At 47.0% G+C, this 22008-nt stretch overlaps 1 protein-coding gene across 1 annotated transcript in view; it reads left to right on the top strand.

Moving 5' to 3' along the window:
* The window catches only part of LOC308147075 (short transient receptor potential channel 5-like), a gene marked incomplete at both ends in the record, with an annotated part of 29539 nt that extends 15336 nt beyond the window's left edge, over positions 1-14203 (top strand). Inside the window, 5 exon segments of the mRNA XM_080519145.1 lie at positions 269-464; positions 1640-1849; positions 6838-6879; positions 10249-10338; positions 13097-14203. Coding sequence (XP_080375271.1) covers positions 269-464; positions 1640-1849; positions 6838-6879; positions 10249-10338; positions 13097-14203 — 1645 coding nt within the window.
* Between the last annotated feature and the right edge of the window lie 7805 nt (positions 14204-22008).

The raw sequence follows: 22008 nt of genomic DNA, 5'->3' as shown, positions 1-22008 counted from the left end.
ACGCCATCGCTATGCTATCACTATGCTATCACTATACTATTGCTATGCTATTGCTTTGCTATCGCAATGCTAGTGCTACACTATCGCTATGCTAGTGCTATGCTATCACTATGCTATCGCTATGCTAGTGCAACGCTATCGCTATGCTATCACTATGCTATTGCTATGCTAGTGCCACGCTATCGCTATGCTATTTCCACCATTGACACTTCCAATCAACTTGCCTAACACCGCACCGCCCCTTTAAATGCCCCTCCCCCCTCCGCAGGCTGTTCGAGACGCTCCAGTCTCTGTTCTGGTCGGTGTTCGGGCTCCTGAACCTCTACGTCACCAACGTGAAGGCCCGCCACGAGTTCACGGAGTTCGTGGGCGCCACCATGTTCGGGACGTACAACGTGATCTCGCTGGTGGTGCTGCTCAACATGCTGATCGCCATGATGAACAACTCCTACCAGCTCATCGCTGTGAGTGAAACAGCCCACAAGACCCCAAGTTCGTAAAGTTGTTCCTGGTTTAGGTTTTCCTCATGATTTTCTCCATTTCTAAATCTTTTATTTTTTATTTTTTTCCCCTCAATGAGCATTTTTGTTTGGAACTCAAAGTATCATCTTCAATATCATTTTTTTTTTTTTTTCAAGTGGGGGATCAATAAAGTCGCCCAACCCTTAATTTAAACTGTGAGGGTTTGTGGGATTATGTGGAGGACTAAAAGTGCCAAAACTATTTAATTTTATCTAATTTTATTTTATTTAATTTTATTTAATTTTATTTAATTTTATTTAATTTAATTTTATTTTATTTTATTTTATTTTATTTTATTTTATTTTATTTTATTTTATTTTATTTTATTTTATTTTATTTTATTTTATTTTATTTTATTTTATTTTATTTTATTTTATTTTATTTTATTTTATTTTATTTTATTTTATTTTATTTTATTGGATTTCAGTTTTTTGATTTGTTAAATTTTATTTACTTTTATTTACTTTTATTTAATTTTATTAAATTTTATTAACTTTTATTTAATTTTAATTTAATTTAATTAATTTTTTGTTTTTTTGATTTGATTATTTTTAAATTATTAAAATTTTGGGAATGTTTTTTTTTATTATTTTCTATTCTATTCAATTCAATTCAATTCAATTCAATTCAATTTAATTTAATTTAATTTATATGTTTAATTTTCAATTGTTTAAATTTGGGGAATTTTCAGCCTCCCTATGATTACGGCTAAAAACAAGCCCCGCCCACTGGATTTTGCCGGGCCAGTTTTCCGGATAAAACAAATTCATAAACAATCTTTCAGTATTTATTTATTTATTTCGGACCCTTTCATCCTCTCTATGACTTTGGGCCAAAACTAGCCCCGCCCACTGACTAAACTAGTCCCGAGCCATTAAATAATTCTAGTTTCATATTTTTACTCAGATTTTTTCCTCATGTATTTGGGCGCTGTTGGTCCTCCATGGTACGACGGCCACATGACCAGTGTGAAACCAGTTCATCCCTCATCTTCACGCCGGCAGAACCAGAGAACCGCTTTAAGACCCCGTTCCTCACGCGTCTCTCCTCACGTCCCCAAAGTGGACGGGACGGAAAACAGCGTGTGTCCTCGTGTCCCCCCCCCCCGTCTCCGCAGGACCACGCCGACATCGAGTGGAAGTTCGCGCGCACCAAGCTGTGGATGAGCTACTTCGACGAGGGCGGCACGCTGCCGCCGCCCTTCAACATCGTGCCGAGTCCCAAGTCCATCTGGTTCCTGCTCATGTGGCTCCACAGCAAGCTGTGCCGCCGCGGCGCGGCGCCCGGCGACGACTCGCACAAGTGTGAGAACCTGCGGGAGTTCACGGTGAGCCGGCCGGACCGATACCGAGCGCCGATACCACGACTGACCTTCGGCTGTTAGCTTGAGGGAAACAGCCAAGGTGCTGATACCAGGATTGACCTTTAGCTATTAGCTTGTAGCAAGTACCGATACCACGACTGACCTTCAGCTACTGGCCGATACTGAGTACCGATACCAGGACTGACCTTTACCTACTGGCCGATACCGAGTACCGATACCAGGACTGACCTTTACCTACTGGCCGATACCGAGTACCGATACCACGACTGACCTTCAGCTGTTAGCTTGTAGCGAGTACCGATACCAGGACTGACCTTGAGGTATTAGCTTGTAGCGAGTACCGATACCACGACTGACCTTCAGCTGTTAGCTTGTAGCGAGTACCGATACCAGGACTGACCTTGAGCTATTAGCTTGTCGCGAGTACCGATACCAGGACTGACCTTGAGCTATTAGCTTGTCTCGAGTACTGATACCAGGACTGACCTTGAGGTATTAGCTTGTAGCGAGTACCGATACCAGGACTGACCTTGAGCTATTAGCTTGTCGCGAGTACCAATACCAGGACTGACCTTGAGCTATTAGCTTGTAGCGAGTACCGATACCAGGACTGACCTTTACCTACTGGCCGATACCGAGTACTGATACCACAACTGACCTTCAGCTGTTAGCTTGTAGCGAGTACCGATACGAGGACTGACCTTGAGCTATTAGCTTGTCGCGAGTACCGATACCAGGACTGACCTTGAGCTATTAGCTTGTCTCGAGTACTGATACCAGGACTGACCTTGAGCTATTAGCTTGTCGCGAGTACTGATACCAGGACTGACCTTGAGCTACTAGCTTGTCGCGAGTACTGATACCAGGACTGACCTTGAGGTATTAGCTTGTAGCGAGTACCGATACCAGGACTGACCTTGAGCTATTAGCTTGTCGCGAGTACTGATACCAGGACTGACCTTGAGCTACTAGCTTGTCGCGAGTACTGATACCAGGACTGACCTTGAGATATTAGCTTGTAGCGAGTACTGATACCAGGACTGACCTTGAGGTATTAGCTTGTAGCGAGTACCGATACCAGGACTGACCTTGAGCTACTGGCCGATACTGATTACCGATACCACGACTGACCTTCAGCTGTTAGCTTGTAGCGAGTACCGATACCAGGACTGACCTTGACCTACTGGCCCGTACCGAGTATTGATGTGAGTACTAACCTTTAGCTATTAGCTTGTAGCGAGTACCGATACCAGGACTGACCTTTAACTATTAGCTTGTAGCGAGTACCGATACCAGGACTGACCTTGAGCTATTAGCTTGTAGCGAGTACCGATACCAGGACTGACCTTGAGCTACTGGCCCGTACTGAGTATTGATATGAGTACTAACCTTTAGCTATTAGCTTGTGGAGAGTACCGATACCAGAATTGACCTTGAGCTACTGGCTGATACCGAGCACCGATACCAAGACATTCTTTAGCGACTGGCCTGTTCCGAGTATTGATTTGAGAACTAACCTTTAGTTACTGGCTGATACCAAGTACCAATACCAGGACTGACCTTTAGCTACTAGCTTGAGGCGAGTACAGATACCAGAACTGACCTTGAGCTACTGGCTGATACCAAGCACCGATACCAAGACATTCTTTAGCTACTTGCCGATGCCGAGTACTGATAGGAATACAAACCTTCAGATACTTTCAGATACTCTCCTTACAGTCAACAGTACATAGTATCTACGCACTGCAGTGTGTGTAATAGTAGAACAAGGTAATCACAGACCAGACGAAGCAGTACAGACAGTCTTCTCAGTAATGAGGGGAAAATAACCGATATTGACTTTAAACAAACTCGTTCTTCAGAATTCGACTGCAGTCATGAGAGACGGAGGCAGCGAGTGTCCAGGGCGTCTTTTTAATTTAAACCCTGCTGTGTTGGATCTCGTACCGGGGAAACCAAAGCCCCACAGACTGCGCGAAATTTCATACCGTCAGAAGTTATGTAATTGTCGCTCGGCGCTGCAGCGGCTCAGACTGGGAGGTTCTGTGGAGAGCGGCTCGTTTTTTTTTTGGTTTTGTTTGGGGACTTTTTCATGTTGAAATCCCACAAAGGATTCACACTTTGTACAGAGGGAAGCAGCCAAGGTGAAGTGGAGTGCGATTGATCGTGACGCCGCGGAGACGCGGCTGCCAAGCGGCGTCCAGACTGCCGACGCGGCGGTTCCGGGACGCAAATCACTCTGCTGCTCCACTTTCTGACAAACAGCAACAACAAGCGAGAAACGAAAAACAGCAGCGGCAGGCAGAACGATCGCAAACTCAAGAATAGACCTACTGACGACTGTAAGCCTAGACCACCCCTCCCCCACCACACCTCACTGTAAGCCTAGACGACCCCTCCCCCACCACTACCTCACTGTAAACCTAGACCACCCCTCCCCCACCACTACCTCACTGTAAACCCAGACGACCCCTCCCCCACCACTACCTCACTGTAAACCTAGACCACCACTACCTCACTGTAAGCCTAGACCACCCCTCCCCCACCACTACCTCACTGTAAACCTAGACCACCACTACCTCACTGTAAGCCTAGACCACCCCTCCCCCACCACTACCTCACTGTAAACCTAGACCACCACTACCTCACTGTAAACCTAGACGACCCCTCCCCCACCACTACCTCACTGTAAGCCTAGACCACCCCTCCCCCACCACTACCTCACTGTAAACCTAGACCACCACTACCTCACTGTAAGCCTAGACCACCCCTCCCCCACCACTACCTCACTGTAAACCTAGACCACCACTACCTCACTGTAAGCCTAGACGACCCCTCCCCCACCACTACCTCACTGTAAACCTAGACCACCACTACCTCACTGTAAGCCTAGACCACCCCTCCCCCACCACTACCTCACTGTAAACCTAGACCACCACTACCTCACTGTAAGCCTAGACCACCCCTCCCCCACCACTACCTCACTGTAAACCTAGACGACCCCTCCCCCACCACTACCTCACTGTAAACCTAGACGACCCCTCCCCCACCACTACCTCACTGTAAGCCTAGACGACCCCTCCCCCACCACTACCTCACTGTAAACCTAGACCACCCCTCCCCCACCACTACCTCATTATAAACCTAGACGACGTCTCATGTGGACGGGGACGTCTCGTGGATGGGGGCGTCTCATTGTGGACGGGTGTGTCTCATGTAGACGGGGGCTTCTCTTGGACGGGGACGTCTCATGTGGACGGGGGAGTCTCATGTGGACGGGGGACGTCTCATGTGGATGGGGACGTCTCATGTGGACGGGGGTGTCTCGTGGACGGGGACGTCTCATGGGGACGGACCAGAAAAGACGTTGAGATTGAGAAGAAGTCAATTGGATCAGTCAGTTTCGGGGGTTTTGTTTTGTTTTTTTGTTTTTTTTTTGTTGTTTTTTTGTTGTTTTTTGTTGTTTTTTTGCAGAATTACAATCACGGGACACGTGGACAGACATCAGCTGTGTCTCTGAGCGCAGAGGGAACATCGGCACATCAACACGTCCTGATAAACACATTTACCAGTCCAGTCATCTGGAGAGGAACACACACACACACACACACACACACACACACACACACACACACACACACACACACCGTGCAGCTGGCATGTTCACCTCGGCTGCGTTATATAAGATAACCAGCCCACGTTGGTTCACAGCCGTACAACACTGCAGAGATCTGATCAAGGGAGTGTGTGTGTGTGTGTGTGTGTGTGTGTGTGTGTGTGTGTGTGTGTGTGTGTGTGTGTGTGTGTGTGTGTGTGTGTGTGTGTGTGTGTGTGTGTGTGTGTGTGTGTGTGTGTGTGTGTGAGACAGAGGAAGACAAATCTGGAGCAGGATGAGTTTAGACGAGAGTGAAACATGATGAAAGAGCGAACGCCGCGGGAAACGTCGAATTCCAGAGAACAATAATAAAAAAAACAAAAAAACGACAAGGTGAAAAAAAACGACGTTAAAAAGCAAAACGGAAAAGACTCAAATTTAAGCTTTGTAGTTTTATCTCTCGTTCTATAGTTGAGGTGGGAAGCAGAATGTTGCTTATATATTCAATATATGCATTTTTTTATTTATTTTTTTTTAAAGCTGAATATAAATTTTTTTTGGTGTTTGAAAATTTGACAAAAATTAAGGAATAAATAGTGACGGCTGAGATTTGGTCATTTTAACAATAAAAGACAATAAAACAACAATAGTAATACTGATAATGAGTGAAATAGTAAATAAATCCAAAATAATATTAATAATCAAAACAAACAATAAAAAATAATTTTCAATAATATTGATCTGCTATATACAGTTTGTGTGTTTTCTTGTAATCCATAATTTGTAAGCAGTAATATTGTAACGTACAACATGTGATAAACATTTTAAATGTAATTGAATGTTTCAGATCTGGTTTTAGTTCAATAAAACTTTTTCTTTGCTCTAAAAAAGTTCCTCTGAGAGGAAAGTCACATTATCATATAATTATTATTAGTGTGTGTGTGTGTGTGTGTGTGTGTACTTGTTTTGAGTCGTTTGTGGGGACACAGTGTTTCACACAGACTTTTGAGACCCTAATGAAGCGTAATGTAAAAAAAAAAAAAAACATAAAAAAAAAAAAAAAAGCGTATTGAGAATTTATAACGACAATTCATGACGTGGGAAGTTTTAGCGATTTACACGTATCGCAATGTAGCCATTTCCGATAAAATTTTCTTTCTGAGACTGCGTTTCCATGGCAACCATTTGGGTGAAAATGTGTCGTTTCTGCGTTTTTAGTTTCATGAAAAGTTTTGTATTCACACAACAACGTTCTCTGCACACGTCTGCGTGGTTTTGTTTACAAAACAAACAGGCGGTGGCGCCCTCCTGTGGCCCGGCTGACTAACTACGACTACTAGCTACCTTCTTTGACGCTAACGTTTGACGCCTGGTGTTTTTTTTGTGTCTTTTGCAGGAGCGACACGCCGACAGTCTGATCCAGAACCAACACTACCAGGTGAGAACCGGCGACGTTCCCTTCTGGTTCCACTGTTAGTCAACGAGACGTCCAGAGGAACCAGAACAAGAACAAGGCCTCAGCTTGTTTTTTGTCCTCATGTGACACGAACAGACGCTTTAGTGACGTTTCAGTCTTTCAACTCGTTTATCTTTTGATGTGATGTTTGGACTGATAGTTTTGTTTTTTTAATGTCCCAGTTTTACGACACAGACACTGAATTTCTAGTCTGTTTCTCATCAGTTTCTGGTTTGTTTCTTTTTCTCTTTCTGGTATTTTTCTGGCTTATTTTTTAGTCAGTTTCTAGTCAATTTCTGGTCAGTTTCTTGTCTGTTTCTAGTCAGTTTCTGGTCAGTTTCTTGTCTGTTTCTAGTCAGTTTCTGGTCAGTTTCTTGTCTGTTTCTAGTCAGTTTCTGGTCAGTTTCTTGTCTGTTTCTAGTCAGTTTCTAGTCAGTTTTTAGTCAGTTTCTAGTCAATTTCTGGTCAGTTTCTTCTCTGTTTCTAGTCAGTTTCTGGTCAGTTTCTTGTCTGTTTCTAGTCAGTTTCTAGTCAGTTTTTAGTCAGTTTCTAGTCAATTTCTGGTCAGTTTCTTGTCTGTTTCTAGTCAGTTTCTGGTCAGTTTCTTGTCAGTTTCTAGTCAGTTTTTAGTCAGTTTCTAGTCAGTTTCTTGTCTGTTTCTAGTCAGTTTTTAGTCAGTTTCTAGTCAATTTCTGGTCAGTTTCTTGTCTGTTTCTAGTCAGTTTCTAGTCAGTTTTTAGTCAGTTTCTAGTCAATTTCTGGTCAGTTTCTTGTCTGTTTCTAGTCAGTTCCTGGTCAGTTTCTACTCTGTTTCTAGTCCGTTTCTGGTCATTTTCGAGCATTGTTTCTTGTTTGTTTCTTTTTCTCTTTCTGGTATTTTTCTGGCTTGTTTTTAGTCAGTTTCTCGTCAATTTCTAGTCTGTTTCTAGTCTGTTTCTAGTCAGTTTCTAGTCTGTTTCTAGTCAGTTTCTAGTCAGTTTCTCGTCTGTTTCTTTTCCTTTTCGAGTTTTGTATCTTTTTCTCTTTCTAGTATTTTTTTTGGCCTGTTTTTAGTGAGTTTCTGGACAGTTTCTGGTCAGTTTCTAGTCAGTTTCTAGATTGTTTCTCGTCTGTTTCTTGTCCTTTTCCAGTCTTGTTTCTGGTTTGTTTATTTTTCTCTTTCTGATATTTTTCTGGCTTGTTTTTAATGAGTTTCTGGTCAGTTTTTGGTCTGTTTCTTGTCTATTTCTGGTCATTTTCTAGTCAGTTTCTGGTCAGTTTCTGGTCAGTTCTTGGTCTGTTTCTCGTCTATTTCTGGTCATTTTCTAGTCAGTTTCTAGTCATTTTCTAGTTTGTTTCTGGTCATTTTCTAGTCAGTTTCTAGTCATTTTCTAGTTTGTTTCTGGTCATTTTCTAGTCAGTTTCTAGTCAGTTTCTAGTTTGTTTCTGGTCATTTTCTAGTCAGTAACAATACCAAACTTGTGGAAGAAGAAAAAGCTCATAAATCAGAATAGAGGCCTGAAAACAAATATTTCCCTTAAAGACGATGACAAACAGACTAAACGAGCAACGTGACTTTCCTTCACTGACTCAGAACTGAAATCTTCCATTAATGAACGAGACTGTTGGACTTTAACTGACAGGCTTCAGCTCCTTAAAAATCAGATTATTGTTTTTGGCGTCGTCACGGTGTATTTTTACACCTCGGCGCTGGCGGCGCCGCCGGAGAGACGGCAGCGCCAGTACTTTTCAGATTTGGCTTCTGCTGGTCGTTACTTTGATGTCCATCCTTTTTTCTTTTTTCTTTCTTCATTAATTTTTTATTTTGAAAGGACTGTTGCAGGAATCCGTCCTTCACTTGAAACAGAGAGTGTGTGCGCGTGTGTGTGTGCGTGTGTGTGCGTGTGTGTGTGCGTGTGTGTGTGTGTGTGTGTGTGTGTGTGTGTGTGTGTGTGTGTGTGTGTGTGTGTGTGTGTGTGTGTGTGTGTGTGTGTTTTGGCCGAGGCGGAGAGTGACAGCACGCCAGACCTCCCGTTTGGCAGCCGCAGGTGTCGACTGTGGGAGGACGCTGTGTGTGTGTGTGTTTGTGTGTGTGTGTGTGTGTGTGTGTGTGTGTGTGTGTGTGTGTGTGTGTGTGTGTGTGTGTGTGTGTGTGTGTGTGTGTGTGTGTGTGTGTGTGTGTGTGTGTGTGACCACCCACTGAGCACCAAATGCTTGTGAGATTTGTCTTTGGTCTGTAAATCAATGAGGGCGACCGCCTCATTGGCTGATTACTTAATGAGACGCTCACATTTAAATTCAGCCAATTAGCTGAACTGTGTGTGTGCGTGTGTCTGTGTGTGTGTCTGTGTGTGTGCGTGTGTGTGTGTTTGTGTGTGTGTGCGCGTGTGTGTGTGTGTGTGTGTGTGTGTGTGTGTGTGTGTGTGTGTGTGTGTGTGTGTGTGTGTGTGTGTGTGTGTGTGCGTCTGTGTGTGTTTTTTTGTGTGTGTGTTTGTGTGTGCGTGTGTGTGTGTGTTTTTGTGTGTGTGTGTGTTTTGGTGTGTGTGTGTGTCTGTGTGTGTGTGTGTGTGTGTGTGTGTGTGTGTGTGTGTGTGTGTGTGTGTGTGTGTGTGTTTTTGTGTGTGTGTGTGTGTGTGCGTGTGTGTGTGTGTGTGTGTCTGTGTGTGTGTGCGTGTGCGTTTGTGTGCGTGTATGTGTGCGTGTGTGTGCGTCTGTGTGTGTTTTTGTGTGTGTGTGTGTGTGCGTGTGTGTTGACTCACTTTAAAACAGTTTGTTTAAATAAACCAGATGTTTGTTTTTCTTTATTATTATTATTAATATTTCTAATAATTCACTTAATAAACTCGTTTTCACCATTTTGTAACAGAAACGGAGCTTGTTAGGCACCGAAAAAGCAACTTTTTGAAAACGGCTCCCGAGTGGAACGACTGTCGCCGTGGAAACGAGGGCGAACGCGCAGGTTTTTGTCAACGCTCTGACGCTGTCTCCATGGCAACAGCGGGAAACAAGACATTTTTTGTAAACGCTCTAACGGCGTCTCTGTGACAAAGGGGGGGAAATTGCAACTTTTCGTAAATGTTGTCACTCTGTCGAGTGCAAACAGGAAACGAGCGAAAACGCAACTTTTCATAAATGCTCTCACGCTGTCTCCATGGACACGGGTAAACACTCCAACTCCGTGTGGAAATGGGAGGAAAAACGCAACTTTTAAAAAATGTTCTATCTCCATGGAAACTGGCCAAATCGCAACTTTTCTTAAAAAAAATCCCATCATCGGCCACTTTATTAGCGTAGCTCGCGTTAGCGGCAGAATGTGGGGAAAACAGAGAGAAAAGCAATGAGAGTGGTAACCATGGCAACTGCCTCCAACAGGAAGTGATCCGGAGCCTGGTGAAGCGCTACGTGGCGGCCATGATTCGCAGCGCCAAGACGGACGAGGGCCTGACGGAGGAAAACTTCAAGGTGAGCGAGTGGCTGTCGTCACGGAAACACGTTCGAGTGACAGTCGACGAGTCTATATTTGTGTTTACGTGACCCCGCTAGCGTAAACGCCAAACCATATTTTCTGGACTATAAGCCTCACCTGAGTATGTTTTGTACCTGTACTATCACATTTAGTGGAGATTTTCCTGTGGTTCTGTAGCAGCGTCCTGTTCCAGCTCCATGCTTTTAATTTGAAATTTTTTATTTATTTGTTTATTTCAAGCTGCAAATCAGCCGCCGTAATTCCGTTGATGGGTCAGACCTGAAATGACAAGAGCAGAAGAAGAGAAATTAAAGCACGACAATAATTTTAATTAAAAATTTTTTAATTTTTTTCATGACGGGAAAGAAAATTATCTAATATTAATTTCATTCATCAGAATTTATTTTGCTTCATGGAAAGAGAAAAAAATGTGATGGAAGAAACGTACTAAGTTACGTATTTCGAGCACATAACTGGAACGATGCAAAGATACACATGTATAAAAGACGTGTACAAAATAAATACTAAATATAATTTGATTCCTTTCAGGGCCACATGCAGTTCACTTTCATCTTTAGTGAGCCGGACGAGTGAAATATTGTTATAATTACCTTTAAATGACTACAATCTCAACATGAAGTCGATTTTGATGGAACATTCTGGTGCAAAATACAATGAAAGTATATTTTTTAAAAGTCTATAAGTCCTTGTTTGGCTGAACTGAGGCTGAACTCAGGCTGAACTCAGGCTGAACTGGATGCGACTGGAGGTCTGACGAATCTGGCCGCTTTCATAACTCGTCTGATTGTCGTTTGTAAACTGTCAGGAAATAGTGAGAAATGCAAATCAAGTGTTTCCCCACAAGCGAAGTGACACTGTCTGTTGTTAGCTGCTGTTTTTCAGCCCAACTCCTCCAGAGCAGGACTCGCATTCATATTGGCTCATTTCTTCTGGATTGTGCCTCCGAAACCACGTAGCATGTAGCATGTAGCATCGCTGGCATGTGAGCCCTATAGCCCTGTAGCTTGTAGCATGTAGCATCGCTGGCATGTGAGCCCTATAGCTCTTTAGCATGTTGCATGTAGCATCGCTGGCATGTGAGCCCTATAGCTCTTTAGCTTATAGCATGTAGCATTGCTGGCATGTGAGCCCTATAGCTCTTTAGTGTGTAGCATGTAGCATCACTGGCATGTGAGCCCTATAGCCCTTTAGCTTGTAGCATGTAGCATCGCTGGCATGTGAGCCCTATAGCTCTTTAGCTTATAGCATGTAGCATTGCTGGCATGTGAGCCCTAATAGCTCTTTAGTGTGTAGCATGTAGCATCACTGGCATGTGAGCCCTATAGCCCTTTAGCTTGTAGCATGTAGCATCGCTGGCATGTGAGCCCTATAGCTCTTTAGCATGTTGCATGTAGCATCGCTGGCATGTGAGCCCTATAGCTCTTTAGCATGTTGCATGTAGCATCGCTGGCATGTGAGCCCTATAGCTCTTTAGTGTGTAGCATGTAGCATCACTGGCATGTGAGCCCTATAGCCCTTTAGCTTGTAGCATGTAGCATCGCTGGCATGTGAGCCCAATAGCTCTTTAACTTGTAGCATATAGCATCGCTGGTGTATGAGCCTTATAGCTCTTTAGCATGTAGCATGTAGCATCACTTGTGTATGAGCCTTATAGCTCTTTAGCATGTAGCATGTAGCATCGCTTGTGTATGAGCCTTATAGCTCTTTAGCATGTAGCATGTAGCATCGCTTGTGTATGCTGCTGGCAGATTGCAGTTGATTCTTGCTCTCAATTAAACTCAGACTTTCGATCGTTTTCTGAGCAAATTGCCACAGAAAAAAAGAAAAGGGTGAGGAGGGTGAGGAGGGTGAGGAGGGTGAGAGGGTAAGTGGGAGAGAGACCAGGTGGAGGACTTCCTCTACGAGCCGCCGGTTCACCTCCCGTCTCTCACGAAGAGGGTGAAGAGGAGGCCGAGGACTCGGCACTACACCATGAATAGAGGGCGAGCGAGGCCGAGAGAGAGAGAGAGAGGGGTGGGGGGGAGGTCGAGGGGGGGGGTCTGTGAAAGTGAGAAGGAGGTGTGAGTGATAAAAGCGAGGTCCAGGAAAAGACTGAGTGAAAACCTTCACTCACTTACTGCCACTTCATTTTCATTGACTGGCCGTTAAAAGCTTTGAACTGCTTGCTTTGAAGTGAAACGACACAAAAAGACGTCCAACATGTAAAGTCTTCAGTCCAGATATCGATGAGCCTTCCTCTCTTCTTCCTCTCTTATTCCTCCTCTCTTCTTTCTACTTCTTCCTTTTCCTCTTCTTCTCTCGTGTCGGAGGGCGGATTTACGTGACGTCCCTGAACGCACCACCTCAGCTGTCAGCTGCACGCAGTTCGGCGAAAACGCGTTTCTGAAAACATTTGACGTAAACTGTGACGCCGAAGAGTCACAACGCCGCTTCACAGAAGTGTGCCTGCTGCGAAGGGGCGTGGCTTACTGAGAGGGGCGTGGTTTATTGCGAGGGGCGTGGCCTGAGAGGGTTTGGGGTTTTTTTTCCGGCTGACTTTTCTTCTTTTCCTTTAAGGTTCTTAGAGGAGTCTGCAGCGGCCTAAAGACGCGTTCTGTGTTTCGATGTACAAGTCGCTCCCGACTATAAGCCGCAGGACAAACCAGGAAACGCTGCGCGGCTTATAGTCCAGAAAATGTGGTCGTAGATGTTTTTCGTCTGTGTGGTGAGAATCTCTCTCCGTCCGGTTTCCAGGAGTTGAAGCAGGACATCTCCAGTTTCCGCTACGAGGTCCTGGACCTCCTCGGCAACCGCCGGCCCCCCCGGCGCCACTACTCGTCCTCCAGCGAGACGGCGAGAGACGACGGCGCCGCCGCCTCCGAGGACGACAGCGAGCCGGGCGACGGCGGCGGCGGCGTGGGCGTGGGCGTGCCGCGGTCGAGGAGCGTGACCTTCGTGACCCCGGAGGACGAGGAGGGTCAGCCGGACCCCAACCTGGGCGTGTCGGCGCTGGTGCGCTCCATCTCCGGGATGACGCAGATCCAGAGGGGCGAGGAGGACGAGGAGGAGGACGAGGAGGAGGAGGAGGACGGGGACGGCGAGGAGGAGGAGGGGGGTGGCGGCGGCGTCCGGTGGCGGGGCGAGGACGGCGAGGACGACGAGGACGAGGACGGGAAGCCAAAGAGCAACGGGCTGAGGACGGCCGTCGTCTCTCCGTCCGCCGCCGTCCGCCCCTCGCCGTCGTCGTCCTTCGCCTCGTTCGCCACGTCGCTCAGCCGCACCAGGAGCCGCCTGCAGCGCCTCTCGGCGCCGGCGGCCAAGGCGGACTCCTTCAAGCGCCTCTCCTACCTGTTCTCGCGCTCCAAGCGCAAGGCGCCGCCCTCGCCCCTCCCCCCGCCGTCCCCGCCCTCGTCCTACACCATCTCCGACGGGCTGCTCCGCCCGCTGGGGGGGCGCGGCGGCGGCGGCGGCGCCGACTTCGGACTCAGCGGCGTGACCCGCAGCGAGACACGGCTGCACGAGGTGGGCCGCGGCGGCGGCCTCGGCCTCGGCCTCGGCAACCCGTCGTTCTCGCCGCGGCGGGCGAACGGGCGGGACCTGCTGCTGGCGCTGCCCCTCCCCCCGCCCTGCCCCTGCCAATCCCTGCACTGTGCTTCCAACATGTCCGAGTCCAGCTCGCGCCTCCTGGACTCCAGCGAGGACGTTTTCCAGGGCGGCGGCGGCGGCGGGGGAGGGGGGGGCGGCGGCAAGGGGAGCAGGGGAGGAGGGCTGATGATGATGGGCGGCTGGGTGGGACCCTGTGATGATGTCATAGAGGACAGCTGTGAGGTCATAGAGGACTCCGTCACCACGCAGCTATAGGAGAGACGGGAAAACGGCCAAACTGTTTCTTTTGTTTGTTCATTCTTTCTTTTTATTTATTTTTTCGGGGGGGGAGGGGCATACGTACAGAGAGAGAGAGAGAGAGAGAGAGAGAGAGAGAGAGAGAGGAATCCATTCCGGGACTCGGAGATTCAGGAATCGGCGGAGAGACGGGAGACGAGGACGGACGAGGTCCTAGAGCGGTGGACGGAGACGGAGACGTCGTCTGGTTGCCTCATCGAGACGCTTGAGAGCAGAATTTGCACTTTTTTTTAAATCACTGATGCCGTTTTGTTTTTCCGGATATAAGACGACTCTGACCACCGGACGACGCCCACCGACGCTTTCGCTTTCGTTGTTTTATTTTGGAATCGAGAGATGCTACAACTTCTGGAACTCGACATATTAAAACATTGGTAACGTCTCACTTCTCAGATGTTTCTGGGTTAATTGATGTTTGTTATGTTTCCCCAATAGGCCTTTGGCTAGGCCCCGCCCCCTTAGTTACTGTTGCTAACCCAGATATGTTGTCACAGATGACCTTTGGCTAGGCCCCGCCCCCTTTGTTACTGTTGCTAACTCAGATATGTTGTCACAGATGACCTTTGGCTAAGCCCCGCCTCCTTAGTTACTGTTGCTAACCCAGATATGTTGTCACAGATGACCTTTGGCTAGGCCCCGCCCCCTTAGTTACTGTTGCTAACCCAGATATGTTGTCACAGATGACCTTTGGCTAAGCCCCGCCCCCCCTTAGTTACTGTTGCTAACTTGGACGTTCACGACTGTCGCTGCCGTTAGCCACACCGCAACAGGTGCGAGACAGCGCCTATCAACCTAGCTTACCTGAATGGCTAGCGACGCTGCTAACTGTGGCTAACGTCAGTGGTCATCCTGCCAGCTAGCTGGCTAGCTGAAGGAAGCTAGTCACTGCTAGCGCTACGCGATATAACGTTGAGGTTGCCTTACTTTGAGCAAACGTAGACCTGAATAGCCCGAGAGTCTGTTTGGACTTTCACGACGAGATCGTTCGTCCGAGTTCCCGTTGCTATCGGTTCGTTTGCCTTGGGGGAGGGGGGCGGGGCTTAGCCCGAGGTCCACCGGCTCCTCCAACCATCGCCACCAATCCAACACTTTGACCTTGTTCTTCACCGTCCGTTACCTCACGTTGTCCAGACGAACCCCCCACCGGCAGGAAAGTCTCGTCTTATATCCGGACAAACGCGGAATTTAGCACTTTTTCCACGGACGCCGTCACAAAGCGATCCAGAAGGCGCGAGGCGACGGACGGACGGCGTTGGGTTCGGGGCGCCGGAAGGGAGACGGCGATCCCGGAGGACCCCAGATCCCGATCCGGGAGAGTCGGTACCTCGGAAGACCGGCGCCGTTCGGTTCGGGAGGGTCAAAGACGGTCCAGAGGGTCCCAATGGTACCAACGGTCCCAACGGTCCAGACGGTACCAACGGTCCCAACGGTCCCGACGGTCCAGACGGTCCAGACGGTCTCCCGTGACGTCGGCGGTTTTCCTTTTTGCATGTCATGAGGAGGAAAACACAGGAGTTCCTGGTTCCGAGATCCAAACCCGCATGAAACGATCCAGAAACTCTCAACCTTTAACCAAAGTCTGAATCCCTGACGGAGGAAACGCAAGAGACGCTGGAGAAACCGATGGAATATGGACCTACCCCTTCTTTCTTTCTGTCTTTCTCTCTTTCTTTCTTTCTTTCTTTCCCAAATGAAAGGAGTCCCGGTAGAAACCCCAGCTTGTGGGATTGACGCCCGATCGCCCGCCCCTCCCCCCCTCCTCTCTCTCTCTCTCTCTCTCTCTCTGCAACCAACAAGGGCCAAGGAACTTTGTTTTGTCCTGATACCACTTATACTAGTAATAATAATAATAATAATAACAATAAGAGACTTCTAGTAATAATAATAACAAGGAGGACTGTTCTGGTTTCTACAGACTGTGTTTGCTTCTATTTGAGTTGCCGACGGTATTCTGGCTTCTCGCTCAGCTCTTCCTTCGTACTTTGAACCTGGCGGACGGGAAAACAAAGGGATGTTCATGGGGGGAGGAAGGAGGGATGGATGGATGGATGGATGGATGGATGGATGGATGGATGGATGGAAACCAACTGGTTTCCGATGGGGGGGGGGCTAACACTTCAATCTGTACGGCCAGAACATTAAGACCACCCCCCAGACAAAGTGTGTTGGCGGGGGAGGGGCGGCAAAAGTCATTCTTGAGGGCCCCGTTTCCACGGCGACGACTCGTATCGTAAAAATGTATCATTTTTCTGCTTCAGGAAATTGACACTTTGCGACATTTTGCTGAAATGCCCAAAAACAGTGTAGTTTTTTTGTGTGTGTTTGACCACTAGAGGGCAGTGGTGGGCTTTTATTTTTGTAACGAAACCAATCAGCGCTTTAATTGTGAAATTCGTTTTACCAATGGCTTCACCCGTCGGTGGTCTTAATGTTGTGGCCGGCCGGCTGCGGCGTCCGGCGTCAGATCTGTGTTCGAATCGTTCGACTCCTGCGGACGACGGAGGAAGTGATGGATGATGGATGGAGATGAAGAGGAGGAGGAGGAGGAGAAGGAGAAGGAAGAGGAGGAGGAGGAGAAGGAGAGGAAGAGACGAGGGAAAAGTTGGGGTTGAGTTTTGGATTTCTGTGTGAAGGTGATTTTAAAAAAAAAAGGAAATTTCACCAGAATTTCATCATGATTGATTTAATCCTCTCTCTCTCTCTCTCTCTCTGTCTCTCTCTCTCTCTCTCTCTCTCTCTCTCTCTCTCTCTCTCTCTCTCTCTCTCTCTCTCTGTTGAATTTTAGCGACTGTCGGCGGTGAAGGTGGAGAAATTATGCATGTTTGATCAGAAAATTAAATAAACACTGTTACCTGCAGAACACACACACACACACACACACACACACACACACACACACACACACACACACACACACACACACACACACACACACACACACACACACACATCAGGGACGGTGTGATGAGTGGCTGGTGGCCAAACGCTTCGCCCTTTGATGTCTTGAGCCGTCGCTCTGCAGGATGACATCACTTCCTGCTTCATTCTTCACTTTCTTTTTTTCCACATCTCGCAATATAATTTGTATTCCTCCTCTAGTCCAGATTATAGACCATATTCCTCCTCTAGTCCAGATTATAGACCATATTCCTCCCCTAATCCAGATTATAGAGCATCTTCCTCCTCTAACACCAGATTATAGACCATATTCCTCCTATAATCCAGATTATAGACAATATTCCTCCTCTAACATCAGATTATAGACCATATTCCTCCTATAATCCAGATTATAGACCATATTCCTCCTCTAACATCAGATTATAGAGCGTCTTCCTCCTCTAATCCAGATTATAGACCATATTCCTCCTCTAACATCAGATTATAGACCATATTCCTCCTCTAATCCAGATTATAGAGCGTCTTCCTCCTCTAATCCAGATTATAGAGCGTCTTCCTCCTCTAATCCAGATTATAGAGCATCTTCCTCCTATAACATCAGATTATAGAGCATCTTCCTCCTCTGACACCAGATTATAGAGCATATTCCTCCTGTAACATCAGATTATAGAGCATCTTCCTCCTCTAATCCAGATTATAGAGCATCTTCCTGACCTAAAGGCGAAGCTATCACACACACAAGGTCTGAACATGGAGGGAAGCAGGCGGCGCTGGAGAGACTCCTTAGGTCTCATGCATTATCAACACACACACACACACACACACACACACACACACACACACACACACACACACTGCCTCCAAGGCGCTGGAGGAAAACAAGCTGCCTTCAGTTTCTCCATTATTCTGACGCTTCGTTCTCACGACGACGCCTCAAGTGAAAACGCGTCATTTTTGCGTTTTTCCTTTCTGGAGACTTTGTTGTTGCCGTGGCAACGTTTAGAAAACAATGTCCGTTTCCACGTCCACCTCAGCGTCTGTCGCCATGGAGATGCTCCCTGCTCAGTGTTTCACATCGGGACGCAGTTGCCCGACGGGCTAGTTAGCATCGACGTTACTATAGCGACGTTAACCTCGCTAGCAACCGTACGAGCTTACGGCTAACATATGAGCTAATGGCCATCATGCTAGCGATATGAGATAACAGCCATCATGCTAGCCAGTTGGCGTTAATATGAGCTAATGGCTAATATGCTAGCCTTAATATGAGCGAACGTGCTAGCGATGCTAACCTAGTTAGTATTGATATGAGCTCACGGCTAACATATGAGCTAATGGCCATCATGCTAGCGATATGAGATAACAGCCATCATGCTAGCGGGGCCAACCCAGTTGGCGTTAATATGAGCTAATGGCTAATATCCTAGCCTTAATATGAGCGAACGTGCTAGCGATGCTAACCTAGTTAGTATTGATATGAGCTCACAGCTAACATATGAGCTAATGGCCATCATGCCAGCGACATAAGATGAGTCATCATGCTAGCGACGCTAACCTAGTTAGTATTGATATGAGCTAACGGCTAACATATGAGCTAATGGCCATCATGCCAGCGATATGAGATAACCGTCATCATGCTAGCGATGCTAACCTAGTCAGTATTGATATGAGCTAACGGCTAACATGCTCACAATGCTAACTCAAACGCGTGACGTTGTCTGCGCTCTACCGAGTGTAGCTCTAGTTTTTAATGTTTTGGTTTTGAGATTCTGACTTGCCGGCGGTTTTGTTTGGCGCCGCTACTCATCACACGCTCCGACGAACACGATTCAGGTCCCCCCTCCCCCGCCCCTCCCCCGCCCCTCCCCCCTCCACCCCGGAGGGATTCTGAGCTTTAAAGGTGAAAACTGAAAACCCGTCCTTGTTTTTTCTGGATTCCCTCCTGGACGAATGTACGACTGTGTTATTTTTCTAGAAGCGGACGGCTAGCGCACGTTGTTGAACTCTTTAATAAAGGCATCCTTACAAAAGTGACTCGTGGTGGTTTCTTCCCCCGCGGAGCCTCGTTACCCATCATGCATCACTGCAAGGCGGACGCACCGTTTACATGGTGAGTCTCGAAAACGGCACTTTTTGAAAACTATTTTGCGAAAGTTTATTATTTCATCTCTTCCTAAAACTGCTGACGCTTCTATTTTTGCTGTTTGGTTTGAACTTTCTTTTTGTTGCAGGTCATTTTTACTTTTTTTTTGTCAAAATCGTCGTTTTCTGTCAAAATATTCTTTATTTTAGTTGAAACTTTTCTTTGTTTTGGTCCAAGATTTCTTTTTTGTACTTTTGCACTTTGGTCAATTTTAACCTCCTCCTCTCCTCTTCCTCTCTTCTTCCTCTCCTCTCCCTCCCTTCCTTCTTCCTCTCTTCTTCCTCTCCTCTCCCTCCCTTCCTTCTTCCTCTCTTCTTCCTCTCCTCTCCCTCCCTTCCTTCTTCCTCTCTTCTTCCTCTCCTCTTCCTCTCTTCTTCCTCTCTTCCTCCTCTCTTCCTCCTCTCTTCTTCCTCTCTTCTTCCTCTCCTCTCCCTCCCTTCTTCCTCTCCTCTTCCTCTCCCTCGCCTCTTCCTCTCCTCTTCCTCTCTTCTCCTCGCCTCTTCCTCTCCTCTTCCTCTCTTCTCCCTCTCCTCTTCCTCTCCTCTTATTCCTCTCCTCTTCTTCTCTTCTCCTTCTCTTCCTCCTCTCCTCTTCCTCTCTTCTTCCTCTCCTCTCCTCCCCCTCTCCTCTTCCTCTCTTCTTCCTCTCTTCTTCCTCTCTTCTTCCTCTCCTCTTCCTCTCTTCTTCCTCTCTTCTTCCTCTCTTCTTCCTCTCTTCTTCCTCTCCTCTTCCTCTCTTCTTCCTCTCTTCTTCCTCTCCTCTTCCTCTCTTCTTCCTCTCCTCTTCCTCTCTTATTCCTCTCCTCTTCCTCTCTTATTCCTCTCCTCTTCTTCTCTTCTCCCTCTCTTCCTCCTCTCCTCTCCTCTTCCTCTCCTCTCCCTCTCTTCTTCCTCTCCTCTCCCTCTCTTCTTCCTCTCCTCTTCCTCTCTTCTTCCTCTCTTCTTCCTCTCCTCTCCCTCTCTTCTTCCTCTCCTCTTCCTCTCCTCTCCCTCTCCTCTTCCTCTCCTCTTCCTCTCCTCTTCCTCTCTTCTCCCTCTCTTCTCCCTCTCCTCTTCCTCTCCTCTTCCTCTCTTCTCCCTCTCTTCTTCCTCTCCTCTTCCTCTCCTCTTCCTCTCTTCTTCCTCTCCTCTCCCTCTCTTCTTCCTCTCCTCTTCCTCTCCCTCTCCTCTTCCTCTCCTCTTCCTCTCTTCTCCTCCTCTGCCCTCCAGTTATTTCCTCCTGTCTTCTTCTTCTGGTTCAGGCTGGTTTGTCCTCTACCCACAATGCACTGCTCTCCTCCTCTCGTCCTCCAGAACGAACGAACGTTTGTGAAACGAAACAAAGGAAACAAAAGTTCCGACCAAAATAGAAAAGTGACGACGGAAAAAGAAAAGTGAAGAAGTTTCCAAATAGAATTTAATTTAAGACGGAATCGCAAAGTGTGTGTGTGTGTGTGTGTGTGTGTGTGTGTGTGTGTGTGTGTGTGTGTGTGTGTGTGTGTGTGTGTGTGTGTGTGTGTGTGTGTGTGTGTGTGTGTGTGTGTGTGTGTGTGTGATTAGAGTGATTCTCAGTGGTTCAATAAAAGTCCAGTTATTTTTCCAAGAGGTACTTCAGTTCGCTGCCAAAAGGACAGCGTCACACACACACACACACACACACACACACACACACACACACACACACACACACACACACACACACACACACACACACACACACACACACACACACACTGATCGCTGTCTCATAGCGGAGCTTGACACTGAGTTGGTGGAGGGGAGGCTGATGTAGAGAGAAAGATGAAAGCTGGTTTTTATTCAGCAGTGCGGCCCACACAATGGGCGAACGAGGGCTCTGTCTCTCTCTCTCTCGCTCTCTCTCGCTCTTTCTCTCTCTCCTTTTCAGCCGTTCCTTCAATACAATAATAACGCATTCAGATGATATATAGCGGCTCGTTGAAAAGCTCTCGCTCTCGCAACGCGTTCGGCACAAAAAGAGCAAAATAAAGAGGAGGCCTTTCATGTTCTTTCTTTCTTTTATGTTTTAAAGCAGTTTAACGCAATAAAAGCTCTAAGTGGCGAGGGACCAGAGCGACCTGATCCCTGAAAGCCTCGCCGGCCGGCCGCCCGCCGCTAATCGTGTTTCTATACCTGGAAAACCGCGACCTCGTCGCCGTTTTCTGTTTTTTTCCCCCCCTCTTTTATTTTGAAGAGGCATTCAAGCTTTGAGGCTTTTTGTCCGTGAAGCGTCGGTGTGAGGGAACTTTGTGAAATCTTCCTCCAGATTGATGAAGTATTGAGTCGCGTGATGAATCCGCATGAAACTTTGAATGAGGCGTCGGGACTTCAGTTCGTATCGTCATATTTGCGGTTTCGTCTTAATTTTTGTGATTTTTACTCGTGAATTCAGTTTGTTTTAGTTTGACTTTTCATTTTTTTTCCTGAGCGCCGTTGTTGCGTAAGTGCACCCTGAGAGTTTAGCAATTTTCAAACGTCGTCACGTTAAACGACATCCGACACTCGTCGCCGTGGCAACAACATCAAAGAGACCCGCTTCACGCCCCGACCTTGGTCTCCAATTTACATTTTAAACTGGAACTTTGATCTTTTTTTGGGATTAGATTTTTTTTTTGGTCATAATTGTCATTTTTTGGTCGTATTCGTATAGTTTGTTTGTTTGTTTGTTTGTCCAACATTTAAGTTTTTTGGGGGGGTTTTTTGGGAACAAAAAAGTTCGTATCCCA

This window comes from Blennius ocellaris (assembly GCF_963422515.1).
Source record: "Blennius ocellaris genome assembly, chromosome: 23".
In the NCBI taxonomy this organism is placed as follows: Eukaryota; Metazoa; Chordata; class Actinopteri; order Blenniiformes; family Blenniidae; genus Blennius; species Blennius ocellaris.
This window is presented reverse-complemented; position numbering and strand designations above follow the sequence as displayed.